Genomic DNA, 15,853 nt, shown 5'->3' with positions numbered 1-15,853 from the left:
TCTGATGCTGCTTGGCCTGCTGTGTTCATCCAGCTCTACACCTTGTTATCTCAGATTCTCCAGCATCTGCAGTTCCTACTGTGTCTGTTTATCCCATATATCCTGCTTTTTCTATTCGGACTAGCTTGTGGTACTGGTAGTAATCCTGAGATAACTACCTCTGAGGTCCTACATTTCAACTTTCTTCCCAGTTCTCTATATTCTGCTTTTAGGACTTCAACCATTTTTTTTAAACCTATGTCGTCAGTACCAATGTGTACTATGACCATTGGCTGTTCATCCTTCCCCCTCCAGGATGATCTGCAACCGCTCTGAGACATCCAGAACACTAAGCACCAGGGAGGCAACGCACCATCCTGGACTCTCGCTTGCAGCCACAGAAACACCTATCTATTCCCCTAACAACTGAATCTCCTATAACTGGAGCATTTCTATGTCTATCTCTCCCTTCTTCTGCAGCAGAGCCATCCATGGTGCCATGAATTTGGCTGCTGCTGTTATCCCCCAAAAGGCCATTCCCCTCAACAGTATCCAAAATGGTACATGTTTTGCAGGAGAATAGCTACAGGAGATTCCAACACTGCCTGCTTAGCCCTCCTACTCTGCCTGATGTTACCAATTCCCTTCTTGCCTGTGCAGCTTGAATCTGCGATGTGACCATCTCTCTATACATGCTATTTACGACACTCTCCACCTTGCGAATGCTTGACACTGTCCCCAAATGCTGCTCCAACTCCAAAACTTGGGCTTCCAGGAACTGCAGCTGGAGACACTTCTTTCATACATGCGGGTCCTGGGCACTGGAAACGTGCCCAGCTTCCCACATCAAGCAAGAGCAGCAGACTACAATTTGAAGCGCTCCTACCATATCTTATCTCTAAGTTAATTAAGCCTTACTCAGTTTAATTAACTTTTAAATTGTGTCATATGGCAGTAGCTTGGTTATGCAATAAAACAAAATATGATCTAATCAGGCCAGTTTTAGACTGGGATCTGATTTGTCCTGTAATATCAGCTCGGATCACAGGTCACATTCAGTTCCTTATTCCCAAAAGATCCTTGCTTACCCAGCATTTAGAATCATAGAATCCCTACAGCGTGGAAACAGGTTATTTGGCCCAACAAGTCCACACCGTCCCTCCGAATAGCATCCGACCCAGACGCACACCGCACCTGCCATATCTAACCCACCTAACCTAAACATCCCTGGACACTATGGGCAATTTAGCATGGCCAATCCACCTACCCTGCACATCTTTGGACCGTGGGAAGAAACCACAGCACCAAAGAATCTATTTACTGTCTTCACAGAAGACGATACATCTAAGTAGTTGTTCAATTGTTCCGCCAATTCTAAATTTTCCTATTTCAGACTATAATGGGCTTATATTTGTCTTCACTAATCTTTTCTACATACTTCTAAAAATAGATGTAGAAGCTTCTATGCTCTTTGCAAGTTCACTCGCATTCTCCATTTTTCCCTCAAGCCTTTGGTCCTCCTTTTCTGAATTCTGAACTGCTCTCCGTCCTCAGGGACAATTTCTCACAACTTTATATGATTCCTGTTTGGATCTAATGTTATTCTTTATTTTATTAGTCATGGTTGGGCCACATTTTCTGTTGCTCTCTTTCAATCAAAAGGAATGGATAACCATCACAATGCTTGTAGTTGACCTTTGAAATGTTAGCTATGCCTATCTACTGTCATGCCTTTAAATGAAGGTACCCAGTCTAACACAGGCAAGTCATCCCTCATAACTTCAAGGTTTTATTATTTCCTGCCTTTATATTTAAGACAGTAGATTCTGATTGACCTACAGCACTCTCTATCCCACAGAATAATTTTACCATGTTATAATCATTTTTTCATGAAGATCCTCTCACAACTACATTATTCATTATCTCCTTTTGATTGATTCTCAATGTTATGAAGGGCTTAAGTTAAAAATACACGATAAACAGAACAATTGAGTTGTTCCATCAAGATTGCAACAGAAGTAATTCAAGGACATGTATGATCCTAACTTTTTTAAAGATTGTTTCAAATTGAACTTCCCTATCAATTCATTACCAAAATAAAGCCTTGGTGGCCACAATATGTTGGAATGCTGGTTTAAACCTGCACTGCATTCACATGGATTTCCCAATCTCCATTTCACTACAATGAGAAAGTGAGCAATTGACTTGGTGCTTCCCTGAAGGAAGGGGAAAATTTTAGGAAAGGTCATCACTGTAAACCTTCCAGCATGAGATCTCAGAACATCAGTTATTTCTCACTCCCTCAGACATGGATGCTAAAGGGAAAAAGACAAGGAGAAAAATGAAGACAGTTAAAGAAATTCAACTATTGTACTTACAAGCCCCATCTTCATCATAGTTGCTAAGATCAAGGTTAATTGTTCTGCTAAATTCGAGCACATTGCACCACTGGTCCTTGTTGATCACTTTATACTTGGATTGCTGTGTGAAACATAAAATTTTAAAAATACTACAGATCATTTCATATGTCTTGATGATGCAGAAAAATGAAACGTTTCTACTTTGCTTATATTATGGCAAACTATAAGTTAGCACATTCCTCACCATTCACATTTTGAAGCACGTCAAATCTAGTAGCGCCCTTCAGTAAAAAGTACAAACAGGAGATACCCAGATTTTACAAAATCAACCAAAGGACAACTTTTGATATTTAAACCAAATGTTATCAAACAATACAAATTCCATTATTTTTGTGTTATTCAACTCAAGTGAAACAAACATTGAATTATTTGACATTGGCATGCAACACTATAATAAGCCATTAGTACAGCAATCTGGGTATTCTGATGTAAGAGCGTTTAGTTATGCCGAGTTCAGTAACAGTTTTAGCCACATGCATTACTTTTAGTAGAAAGCACCTTAATACAGTCATATAAATGCAGGTAAATATGTTTTACATGCATATATTTAAAATGAACCATAATCTTGCATCAAGCATTTAGGCCCAACAACAACAATTTTCAAAATCTTTTAAATAATTGAAAATAGATCCTAGTATTTGAATTATAGATAACTGTAGGTCGAAACAGCAATTTTGGAAATGAAAGTAATTGCATCTAGTTTAGTGTCTCTAAATATTAGAATATTTTTGGACAGCGTAAGATAAATTCCAATCACACAGGAGCATTACTGTTACATTCAAATTAAATATGTAAATACTGGTGGCAGAAATAGTTGCAATTGAAAGAGGTCACATTTTAATACCTCAAGGAACTGATGGAAGGCTGGAAAGAGTGGCCAGGTTTTTCCTAGAAGTAGTCCCAGCATGCATTTAGCAGTGCTAATCTCCAAACTACGCTGGTCCTTTTCCTGTTTAAAAAAATGTAAACAAAATACAAAGGCATGTAGACATGAACAATGCAGCAAGTCACTTCATTTCTAAAACTAGTCTGATAACAACGTTTAGTTTTCTTTGCAATGCTACATTAATGAGCCAATTAGATACTTGCATTATATGTATATATTTTAAGTGCTGAATTTTTGGTACAACATTAATTTAATATTTACAAAAATTAAGTAACTGATACAGTTTCCAGACATTCTTCTATTCCCTAGGAGCACGCACTATTATGGGAATTGTGGTTTGGAGTACTTCAACGATGTTAAACAAAGAATGCTGCAGTGGTATTAAGCAAAGAAATTTCTCCTCCAGTTTTAAAAGCTACACACAAGGCACAAATGTATCTTTTTTAAAATTAGAAATGTAAATTAAACAAATAAAAAACACTTCTTTCATGTCTAAAGATGACCTGAAAGCTGTGCTTTAGAACAAGCACCACGAAATACATGCTTTGAATTTTAGCAAAATATCACCAGAGATGCCTTTGTGTTGTTCTTGTAGTTGTAGTTTGCCTTTCAACAGCCATTCTGTTGTTAAAGACTGGGTCATCAGTTGAAACCTCATGGTAAAACTTTAAATTTAGAACATAGACTTTACTTATTTATAAATATTATTTTGAAATATTTGTTATGTTTAATGAGGCCTTTGAGTGAAATAACCCAAAATTGGTTCTACCCTCTCACATGTTCTTTCTTAAAGTGACTTAGCTCAGATTGTATCCGGAGCCCTGCCAGTACCATGTAAAGTCAGTTTATTTTTGTCTTTTGGGTTTCAGTTCATTGCTATCGAAGGGCACTCTTTCTCATTGAGGAAGGAATCTCTTGGTGGCTTTTTTGGTCAGATTGGCAGGAACTGAACCAAAATACCCAAGAGATGCCAGTCAAAACTCAGGAAGTTTGGGGAAAGAAGACGAGATTCATTTCTTCAGCCCTCGGGAGCAGTGCTGTAGTGATAATGTAACTAAATTAATAATCCAAAAGGTCCAAACTAATTCTGTGGGGACAGTCCCACCAAGGCAGTTAAGGGAAATTAAATTCAATTAATAAATCATGAACATGAATGCTGATGGGTCTCATTAATGGGTCTACAAAACTACCATCAATTGCTGTAAACATGCATCTGGCTTACTGATGTCCTTTAGGAAGGAAATTTGCTATGCTTACCTAGTCTGACCTACATACAACTCCCCCACAATAACATGGTTGATTCAAGTGCCCTCTAAAGTGGCCGAGCTACTGAATTTAAAGGAAATTAGGAATAGGCAACAGCTTTTGGCCTTGTTAGTGGCTCACACATTACATAAAAGAAACAAATATAGCATATATCTGTCAATTTTGAAAATGTTGATGGGGCAGTGGTAATAGGCAATTTAATAGAAGCCCTACAGTGTGAAAACAGGCCATTTGGCCTATCAAGTCCATACTGATCCTCTGAAGAGCATTCCATCCATGCCCACCCCACTATCTCTGTAGCCCCACATTTTTCATGGCTAACCCACGTGCCTGCACATCCCTGGAGATTATGGGTAACTTTGCATGGCCAATCCATCTAACGTGCATATATTTGGACTGTAGGAGGAAACCACAGCACCTGGTAGAAACCTCCGCAGACATGAAGAGAATGTGCAAACTCCACAGAGACAGTCACCAGAGGCTGGAATCAAACCTGGGTCCCTGGTGCTGTGAGGCGGCAGTGCTAACCACCGAGCTACCATGCCGCCCAAATTGTACTGCTATTGTCCAATCAAGCTTTATTTTATACCACTGTCTCCAGCTTCTCACTTGGTTCATGTTTCAAACCCACCACTTGCAGTTTGACCAGAACTACTATAATATGCAGTTACTTCCATACTCTGTTATTACACTTTCCTGCTCTGCAGTGTACATCATTTTAAATTGAAAAACCTGATACTGTTGGCTGGAAGGCAAAAACCCTGAAGTATGATAATTAGCTGTGCAACTGTTTTAGCAAAGGAAATGACAGAATGTAACAGAAGCTTCTTCTCTCCAAGAGAAAACAGTCAACTTTTTCAATCTGTCCTCACAACTGAAGTTTCTCATTCTTGAATCCATTGTTGTAAAATTTCTTCTGCACGCTCTTCAATGCATTTACATCTTTCCTATAATGTAAAGAACTGTATACAATGCACCAGCTAACAAGTGTCTTGTACAAATGCAACATCATCTCCTTGCACTTCTACTCTATGCCCTAATTAACAGTTTTTTTTTGTTCGGGTTATCCTTAATACCTTTCTGAAACAAGGTTATTATATTTTCAATTTTCCAGTCTTCTGGCACTTCCCAAGCCCAGGTGAAAGCTGAAAGATTATGGCCTGAGCATTGGCAATTTCTAGTCTCACTTCCTTCAAAATCCTTAAATGCACCTCAGCCAGTTTTGGTGCCTTGTCAACTTTAAGTGCAAACAAACTATTCAAGACTTATTCCATATTAACTCTGAACCCTCCTATTAACAGAATTTCCTCCTCAGTCACCATAGCTTGGACTGTATCCTTCTCTTTTGTAATGACAAATGTAAAGTGTTCAATAAATAACTCAGCTATGCCCCCTGCCTCCATGTGTAAAATCCCTTTTTGGTCTCTGATTGGCCCTACTTCTCCTTTAACCACACTGTTTATATGCCTATAATGGTCAGTCTCTGAACATATTCACAGGAGGCTGCCAATGTTCTTTTAACGCAAGATTGTACAAGTAAGGAAAAAAAAGGAAAGAAGTTATATTGTGTCCGTCAATCATTTTGAGATCTTAATGTGAATATCAAAAATAAGGACAATTTTTTTCCTCCAGCAATATCCTCTTCAGAAGCTCAATCCCGGAGAACTGTCGCTTTTATCTTAAATTTAATTAACAACATGAAAGACTGTTAGCAGTCATCCTTATTGGACTGCTACTCAAATCAGTTCTGTTGGCCTGGATTCCTTTTCAGTTCTGACAGATTCTACAAACTCTCTCAATCTGGAGATTGTACTAATCTCACAGAATGCTCTTCTGCTAGCCTGAAACTGAAATCTGATTCTTCTGAACTGAAAGCTAAACTAGCAGCATCCCCAATCATTTGTTTTCCTAATATCACAGACTCAATGGTGAAAACACTTCAACTAACATGACAGGTATCTGGCTGAGCACTTACCAAGTCACATTTTGGAAAATTTGGACCCGGTGGGTCTAAATAAGACTTAGAAATGGCATAGGCCTGGTTGGCCAAAAAGAGCCTGTTCCTATGTTGTATTGAATTGTATTGTAACTGAATTGTATAAATTTCTTGGAAATATATGCTTTGGTCACTTTTCCAAATAATTTTCTGACCTCTTTTAAAAAAAAACAAAAAGTCAATAGCACAGAACTGAAATTCACCTGCTTCAATCTTAACAAACCAAATTACATAAGAACATAAAATATAGGAGCAGGAACAGGCCATCCGGCCCTTTGGGCCTGCTCTGCCATTTATTAAGAGAATGGCTAACCTTTTTGTGGACTCAGCTCTACTTACCCGCCCGCTCACCATAATCCTTCAAAAATCTATATTTGCCTTAAAAACATTCAACAAGGTAGCCTCAACTGCTTTACTGGGCAGGGAATTCCACAGATTCACAACCGTTTGGGTGAAGACATTCCACCTCTACTCAGTCCTAAATCTGTCCCCCCCTAATTTTGAGGCTATGCACCCAAGCTCTAGTTTCACCCAACAGTGGAAACAACCTCCCTGCAAATTCCAAACTGATAACAAATTATATACCTTTGTCATAACATTTAATGGATGGGGCGGAGGGGGGATAATGTCAGTGGTTTGGTGAAGGATTCAAATATATCAAAATTTTTAAAAATGGACCCAAAGTTATTATATTTTTCTACAAGATAATAGAACAGTGTTGTATTTTAAAATTGTGAATATCTACTAGTCTTGGTCCTATGACAAGTTTTGGAATTTCACTCATTTACATTTTCAAAATTTTCTTACAATAGTTACTTACCCGGGCAAAATCAAAGGCGTATCTGTATACAAGTTTAAAATTTGTGGGTTCATTCAACAATGATCTCAAGTAATCTAATGAATTTCTCAGTTTCTCTGTTGTGTCACACCTTAAAGTGAAAAACAGAAATAAAAATAACTTTTTTACAGTCAAAACCATATTAGGTTATCAGATTAAATGCATAACACTTTTATTGTTGGATAAGTAGTCAATAGCGACAGGGAGGAGCCAAGAGTGGGGTGTGTCCAGCAAGAATCCTTGCAGCTAAATTCAATAGACGGGAAGGTAAAAGAGGGGGAGGTAAAAGAGAAGACAACCATTCCTGACTAAGACTGCCTAATATTTAGGGACAGATTTCAAGAGCGAAGTTAAGAAACATTCTTATATTCCAGTTGCTCCTAATCCTGCTTTAATTGGCAATCTCATTCCAAAACTGTAGGATTGGTTTTGTGGGAAGTCAGGAAAAATCGCCATAAATGTGACTGGAAGTTTGAGTTGAGCTGCTGGAGGTGCGTCAACAATATCGTAGGAAGAAATTTGGAACTCTCTCCCACAAATGACAATTAAGAGTGAAACTGAAATTATGGATTAATAATACCTGGTTAACTATAAAATTAAGAGATATAGGAAAAAGGCTGGCATATATGAATTCAGCTGCAGATCCTGCAGAAGGGCAGGACAGGTCTGAAGACCTGAGCAGCCAACTATCACTTCCAAGTTCAGGGAAAGTTTAAACAAATTATGCTCATTTTACAAATGGAATGTTACTGTTGTAGAAGGGACTGTTCTCATTACCAATATCAGTTACCTAAAATAAATATTCTTAGCTCAATTATCCTGGTTCACAATATTGCTGACACACTTCCAGCAGCCCAAACTAAGAAAAGGTACTGCCAATCACATTTCTGGCAATTTTTCTGACTTCCCACAGAAGCAATCCTACAGTTTTGGAATGAGACTGCCAATTAAAGCAGGATTAGGAACAAGTGTCTGTTGAAGGCCAATGCTCACTAGAAATTGAATGAGATGCTACCCAAACATCTCATATAAGACTCAACCAACTGGTAGAACAGAAGTGTGAATCTAGCAGTATAATAGGCATGATGAATTGAAACAGCCATATTTTGTAATGCAGAATTGCAACATAAATAGAACAGGTGAAATCTACACTTTAAAAATAAAACATTATTTGAAAGCTTTAAATTAACTGGCAACTATTTCAAATAAAAACTAAATCAAAAGCACTTCATACTGTAATAAGGTCATTCCCTTCAACCATTCTTGTAGAGTGAAGTAACCCATGCTCTGGGCATCCAACTTCCAGGCAAGCACCAACATCACCACCTACAATAAGTATAAGAGAGCAATAATAGCATACAACATTTGTTTTAAAAAGATTTCTGCAATCGGAATTCGAAGAACATATTCAATAGTCCAGTTACGAAACCAATACCATTTTGGGTATCAGATAACACAATAAGATTAGTTACGTGTACTGGCCAGCACAACCCAAATCACCCCATAAAGCACATTACAGATCAAATCTTTCTGTTCTTCTTCTGTACCACCACAAAATGATTCATTTTCAAAAATTCATTCACAGAATATGGGCACTATAGGCTAGGCTAGCAGTTATTGGTAAACTCAATTCCCCTGCATAAGGTGGTGCCAAACTGCCTTTTTAAACCATGGCAGGCCTTGGACATATAGGGACACGCACAATGCTATAAAGAGAATTAGTATTAAGATTTTATCCCAAACAGAGTGAAGGAACAGCAATACAGTTCAAAGTTAGGATGGAGTGTGACTTGCAGGGGTAATTGCAGGTGGTGTTCTATGCATCTGCTGCCCTTGTAACTATCAGACATCTGCTTCCATGTGTTGCTTCAGCACAGCTTTAGATGGCACACATGGCTGCCACTGTGCACTGGTGGTACAGTGTGAATGCTGAAGTTGTTACATGGGGTGTCAATCAAGCAGGCTGCTTTATTCCAGACAGTGTTCTGCTTTGAGTGTTGTTTGCATTGCACCTATCCAAGCAAAGGGAGAATATTTCATCTCTTCCCGATGTGCCTTGGAGAGGGTGGACAGGCATAGGGGAGAAAGGTGGTGAGTTACTTAATACAGAATTCTCAGCCTCTGACTTTCTGTAGCCATAGTATTTATATGGCTGGTCCAGTTCAGTTGCTGGTTGATGGTAACTCCCACAATGCTCAAAGTGTCATTCAGAGATGGTAACTGCACTGAACATCAAGAAGCAACAGTTAGATGCTGTTCTGTTGGAACTGGCCATTGCCTGGCACTTGTAGCATGAATGTTCCTCATCAGCTCAAACCTGAACTGGAATGAAGAATCTAAATATGCCCATGAAACCACCACTGATGGTCAGAAAAACCTATCTGGGTTCACTAATGGCTTCAATTTGTCTGGAATCTATCCCATTCAGCACAGTAGTAGGGCCAGGCATGATGGATGGGATCTGCAATGTGAAGGCAAGATTTCATCTTCACAAGGACACCGCAAGGATCACTACTAAATGATACTTTAATGGACAGATGCACCTGCAACAGGTAGACTGGTGAGGATGAGGTCCATCTGGTTTCCTCACCACCTGCTGTAGGGTTTGCCCTTAAGGAATTGGTCAGTTCAATCTGTTATGGTGCTACAAACCCACTCTTGGCAATGGTCACTTTAAATGGCGTTCAACATGGAAAACTAATTCATCAGCTTTTCTTTTTTCTCTTGGGGTGGGTGGTAGAAAGGGGCAGAGAGAAGGGCAAAAAGCAAACCAAATTGGGAGCAGGGAGTTGTTGCTAGTGGTGGTGGAAACAGAGGACAGAGGACAGAGGCATTAATCAGTAGGTTTCTTTGTCCATGTTTATCCCGACTCCATCAGACTTCATAGAATCAATGTTGAGGACTCCCACTACAACTTTCTTCTGACTATTTACCACTGTGCTATCACCTCTAGTGGGTCTGTCCTGTCAGTGCAGCAGGATATATCCAAGGATGGCTAAATCTAGGAGACTGCTTGGAAGGTATGACTCTTTCAGGCTATGCCTCCGAGTTCTAGTTTCACCTGCCAGTGGAAACAACCTCCCTGCAAATTCCAAACTGATAACAAATTATATACCTTTATCATAACTTTTAATGGAAGAGGTGGGGGTAGGGTTAATTTTAGTGGTTTGGTCAAGGATTCAAATAAGATCAAAACCAAATCAAAAAGGGCTCAAAGTTATTATATCTTTCTAGAGATAATAGAACAGTAATATTTTTCAAAATTGCGCATGTCTACTAGCCTTGGTCTTATGACAAGTTTTGGAATTTGACTCATTTACATTTCCAAGATTTTCTTACATTAGAGTTACTTACCTGTGCAAAATAAAATTTCTTGAATAGTCTGTGGGGCAGATCTCACAATTTTGACACATGCTCTCGATGTTAATAAGAACTTTACTATATTAATAGGGCTGCATATGTAGTCATTTCTGATGGGTTGGTCAGTGCCAGTTGATCTACTCACTCCTTTTGTCAGGCTTTTTAAGTTGTTAGATACAACTGAGTCACTTGCAAGGCCATTTAAGATTGCTGTTGATCTTGAATCAGTGTCATGAGGCCAAAGCGGTGAGGAAAGCAGGATTTTCTTTTCTTAGTGGACGTTAATAACTTCCACAAGCATTTTTGAAAGCAATAGCTTATAAAACAGCATAAAAATCCAAACTGTCAAGAAGTATGCTTCTGACAGTGCTACGCTTTCAACTCCTTTCAGAAAAAGCTGTTTGGTTATTTCAATCAAAATGGCACTTGCATTATTACTTGTTGGGGAATTTGTGACTACTTTAGCGTACTATTGCAGAAAACAAAAGGGATAACAATATCAGTCCACTGCATTCTAATAATACATCTGATCCTGGATTTTGACGTGCAGAAAAAGGGATTCCCTTTTTCTACAAGGGCACAGCAGAGCACTGAGGAAAAAGATCAATGGAACCTTCACAAGCTGGATAAATTCTAAAATTCAGCAGGAACAAACAATTAGGTTTAGAATGAATTTTAGGAAAATAAAACCCTTATTCTTACAGACCTTTTTAGTTAAGGTATGTTAAAAATATACATTACTTGGTCCATCATGGAATAATGCAATTGCTGTTATAAATTGAACTTTTGTGACAAAAACATTTCATATAACTGATTTAATCTTTAACTGCTACTGTAGGCTGGTTCAGCAACAATTTACAGCCAAATCTCCAATCAGCCCTCACTACATTCCATTTGAATTTTCAAACATCAACTTTTTTAAAAAAACTGGATTGTACAGAAAATTAATGGGGAAAATGTTGGAGAAGTGGAGAAGAAAATTAGATTTCAACTGTTAGTATACAATAATTTGTGCACTTGAATACTCAATTCTCTTTTGAACTAGTCTCTTCAAACACCAATTCTACAACTGTAAAAGAGACTTATGATCAATTATATAATAATTGAAGGAAAAGGCAGAATAAAAAGGAGAAATGGAAACAAGACAGGCACAAAAGATTAGGACTATTGCCTATGTGCGGGATAAGCATCATCTTTTTGGTTAGAAGGTCTATTTCCATGGTATTACATCTACACATTTCCATGTTATCTGCTATTTTATGTAAGCACTGCTGATTTGCTCAAATGTTAGCACCAGATATATTAACCATTTTTAAATGCAGTTTTCTTGCAGAAGCTAAACATTACTTATCCTCATTTAAAGGACACACTGACAATAACATCTTTTGAGAGTTGCAATTTTCTCCTTCAAACAAAAACTAAAATTCTGCAATTCTTTAAAAAAATTGCAATTAGTCAGCAGAAGACCCATTTCTAGCTCACAAAAAGGACATGGCTTCACTTTCAGGGAGTTAGTTTCTCATCATCTGCAGAGATTGTTATGTCTTCTGAAAAGCTGCGATTTGAATTATATATCTGCCGTATAGTTTGTGACCAGTACACTATGTTCAATTCACTAAAGTGCTGAAAAGTAACTGCCAAAACAAACTGTTCCAGAATCCTGAAAAATCTCTGCACATAATTAATACAAAAAGTTCTGTATAGCTTTCTTATAAATATACAAATACAAAAGCGATTCAACATAAATGCTTAACATAAAAGTCATCTGTTAGCTTTTTTGACACTGCTTACATTTTGCGGACTAGCACTTACATTTTCAGGTTCAACTCCAATATCTTCACAGAATTTCTCCATGTCTTCAGGGCCTATAACATCATCACTACCTGCAACATAGGACATTACTTAGATATTTTATTGCAATACTTTCCCAGAGTAAATTGTCAATGATGAGCTGTCTCTGTGAACAAATTTCTGTTGGTGACAAATACCCTTACAGTTACAAAGTTAAATTAGTTTAATTTGGAGCAGCATTTCCAAAATATAGCGTGTCCTCACAAAGTCAGGTGCATTGCTGAAAAATCTAACTGGAATCATTGTTAAAACTTGAGTTAGTTCCATGGGCATTCCTTAGCAGAAGTAGAAAACACTCTACCCAAACCCCCTCCATAGAGAAATACAGGAGTTTAAAATGGTTAAATTCCTACATTGGAAAATTAAACAACATACCCGACTCCACCATTCAATTAGGTCACGGCTGATCATCTACCTCAGTTTGGGAATGTGGCACTCTTAATGATATTAGTCTCCAGAAATCTATAGATTTCTGTCATTACCATGCTCAATGATTGAGTTTTCACATCTCACTGGATTAGAAAACTGCAAAGATCTACCATTTTGTCAAAGATGAAATTTCCTCCTCATGTCAATCTTAAATGGTTTATCCTTTAACTTGAAATTACATCTCATGGTTTTAAACTCACTGGCAAGGAGAAATATCTACATTCCTCCTGTCATGCCTTTTAAGAATTTTGTCAGTTTGAATCAAATCAACTCTCATTCTTTGAAATTCTAGGAAATAAGGCCTGCTCTCCTCAAAATATTCCACAACCCAAAACTGTGATCTTCCATTGCACTCTCTCCCCAGGAGAAGTGTAACCTTCCTCAGGAAAGTAGCTAAAACAGTAAACAATACTCTAATGCACTACTGTTTTGCCACAAGAGACACCAATGGCCTATACATCCAGATATCTTCGAAACAACCTGCTCAGATGTTACTGCACAACTCTGGAGCAAGTTGGACTTGAATCTAGACTTCTGGTCCAGATGAAGGGACACCACCACTGGACTACAAGAGCTCTTAGCCTCCACATCTATTGTACTGCAATTCAATCGCATTTATATTTTCTAATCAACCTGTTCAGTGATGTTATTGCAAATCTCTAGAGCAAGCAGGACTGAACCTGGGCCTCCTGGTTCAGAGATAGGGATGCTATCACTGTGCCACAAAAGCCCTGGCCTGCACATCCAATAACTAAACAATTTTTCCCACTAAATCATAGAATCCCTATAGTGTGGAAAGAGGCCATTCAGCCCATTGAGTCTGTGTCGACCCTCCAACGTGCATCCCATCCTACTCCTGTAACCCCACATTTCCCATGGCTAAACTACCTAGCCTGCACATCCCTGAAGACTACAGTCAATTTAGCATGGCCAATCTACCTAACATGCACGTTTGGACTGTGGGAGGGAAAAAAGCACACAGACACTGGGAGAATGTGCAAACTCCACACAGACAGTCGCCCAAGGGTGGAATCAAACTTGGGTTCCTGATGCTGTGATGCAGCTATGCTAATCAATGAACCTCCATGTCGCCCATTTTTGATCTATTAACTATCATCGGTGTTTTCCAATTCATTGTTTCACATCGAAAGCCCATTAAAAGTAATGCAGATCATTGTGCTCCTAAATCCAAATTGATATAGATTGTGAACTGTATTTGTAGCACTGATCCTTGCAACATCCAGTTAGCAACAGTATGCCATGATAAGAATGATTAATTTATTCTTATTGTTTTCTGCCCGTTAATCAATTCTCAGTCTATACAGGTATATTTTCTTCAATTAATAATTGGGAATTGGTCAGAAAACTTGCCATTATCTGGGACACACACAAGGGTGTTACATTGGTACTATCAAACCAGGTGTAAACATGCAGACAAGAGCAAATTCAGTGACTTACCTCAACAGAGCATAGTTCAATTGAAAATCTACACTGACGTGGTGTTAAAAACAGTCAAATGGTGTGTTATATCTAAAACAAGCAAAGTTCATCAAGTTTCCCACTGTAGTCAGCAAGTTATGTCACAAAACAGTTTTAACGGGTATGGATTGGTTTTCCAAACTGAAGTTGACTGGGAGCATGTTTTTTTTTACAATGTTGAACAACCAAGAAAGTTGATCATTTGATGAACTGCTTTGGCAATATTTTCAAAAGATATATGAAAGCATAACTGGAGTAAAATGCACACAGCTCATTAGACGCAAAACCAGTACTTAGTGCACACAGCCAGTTTCGGATGCTCTCAAAAGCTTAGGTTCTTTTCTTCTACCTCAACCTAAGAGTAACAGAACACAGAACCGTACAGCATAAGAACGGGACCTTCGGCGCACAATGTTGTGTCGAACGTAGTGGCAAATTAAACTAATCCCTTCAGCCTGCCCTTGATCCATATCCCTCTGTTACTTCCATATTCATGTACTTACCTAAAAATCCCTTAAACACCCCTCGTGTCTGCCTCCTCCACCACCCCTGGCAGCGCATTTATGACTCCTACCACTGTGTGAAAATCTTGCCCCTCACATCTCCTTTGAACTTTCCCTCTCAACTTAAAATGCATGTCCCCTAATATTAGACATTTCAACTTTGGGAAAAAGATTCTGACCATCAACCCTACCCATGCATCTCAATTTTATAGACTTCAATCAAGTCACCCCTCAGCCTCTGCTGCTCCAGATAAAACAACCCGAGTTTTTCGGTATTTCTTTATAGATCATACCCTCTTATCCAGGTAGCATCCCAGTAAACCTACTGCACCATCGCCAAAGCTCCCACTTCTTCCTGTGACTTGGTGACCAAAATTGAACGCAATATCTAAGTGTGGCTTAACCAAAGCCTTATAAAGCTGCAACATGACATCCAGACTCTTGTACTCAATTGCCCGGCCAATAAAGGCAGGCATGCCATACAGCTTCTTTACCACCCTACGTACTTGTGTGGTCACTTACAGGGAGCTATGGACTTGAACCTCAAGATCCTCCATACTTCAATGCTGTCCAGGGTCCTGCCATTAACTGTCTACCTTTCCTTAATATTTGATCTCCCAAAGCGCAGCACCTCACACTTAACTGGACTAAGCTCCATCTACCATTTCTCTGCCCATATATGCAACTGATCTATAATCTCACTGTATCCCCTGACAACCTTCTAAACTATCTGCAACTCCACCAATCTTTGTACTGTCTGCAAACTTATTAACCCACCCATCTACATTTTCATCCAAGTCATTTATATATATCACAAACAGCACAGATCCCAGTACAGATCCCTGC

The 15,853-nt window shown here is 38.6% G+C and overlaps 1 protein-coding gene across 1 annotated transcript in view; it reads right to left on the bottom strand.

Annotated features, from left to right (window-relative positions):
- Positions 1–13,914, bottom strand: part of dcun1d4 (DCN1, defective in cullin neddylation 1, domain containing 4 (S. cerevisiae)) — a 17,973-nt gene extending 4,059 nt beyond the window's left edge. Inside the window, exons 1-5 of the mRNA XM_048595580.1 lie at positions 12,558–13,914; positions 8,620–8,711; positions 7,368–7,476; positions 3,244–3,348; positions 2,358–2,460 (exon numbers count right to left, since the gene is read on the bottom strand). Coding sequence (XP_048451537.1) covers positions 2,358–2,460; positions 3,244–3,348; positions 7,368–7,476; positions 8,620–8,711; positions 12,558–12,644 — 496 coding nt within the window. The 5' untranslated portion in view covers positions 12,645–13,914. The remainder of the gene's footprint in view (positions 1–2,357; positions 2,461–3,243; positions 3,349–7,367; positions 7,477–8,619; positions 8,712–12,557) is intronic.
- Positions 13,915–15,853: the final 1,939 nt, after the last annotated feature.

This window comes from Rhincodon typus, chromosome 1, assembly GCF_021869965.1.
Source record: "Rhincodon typus isolate 14 chromosome 1, sRhiTyp1.1, whole genome shotgun sequence".
Taxonomy (NCBI): domain Eukaryota; kingdom Metazoa; phylum Chordata; class Chondrichthyes; order Orectolobiformes; family Rhincodontidae; genus Rhincodon; species Rhincodon typus.
The sequence above is the reverse complement of the archived record's forward strand: the minus strand, read 5'-3'. Positions and strand labels throughout refer to the sequence as shown.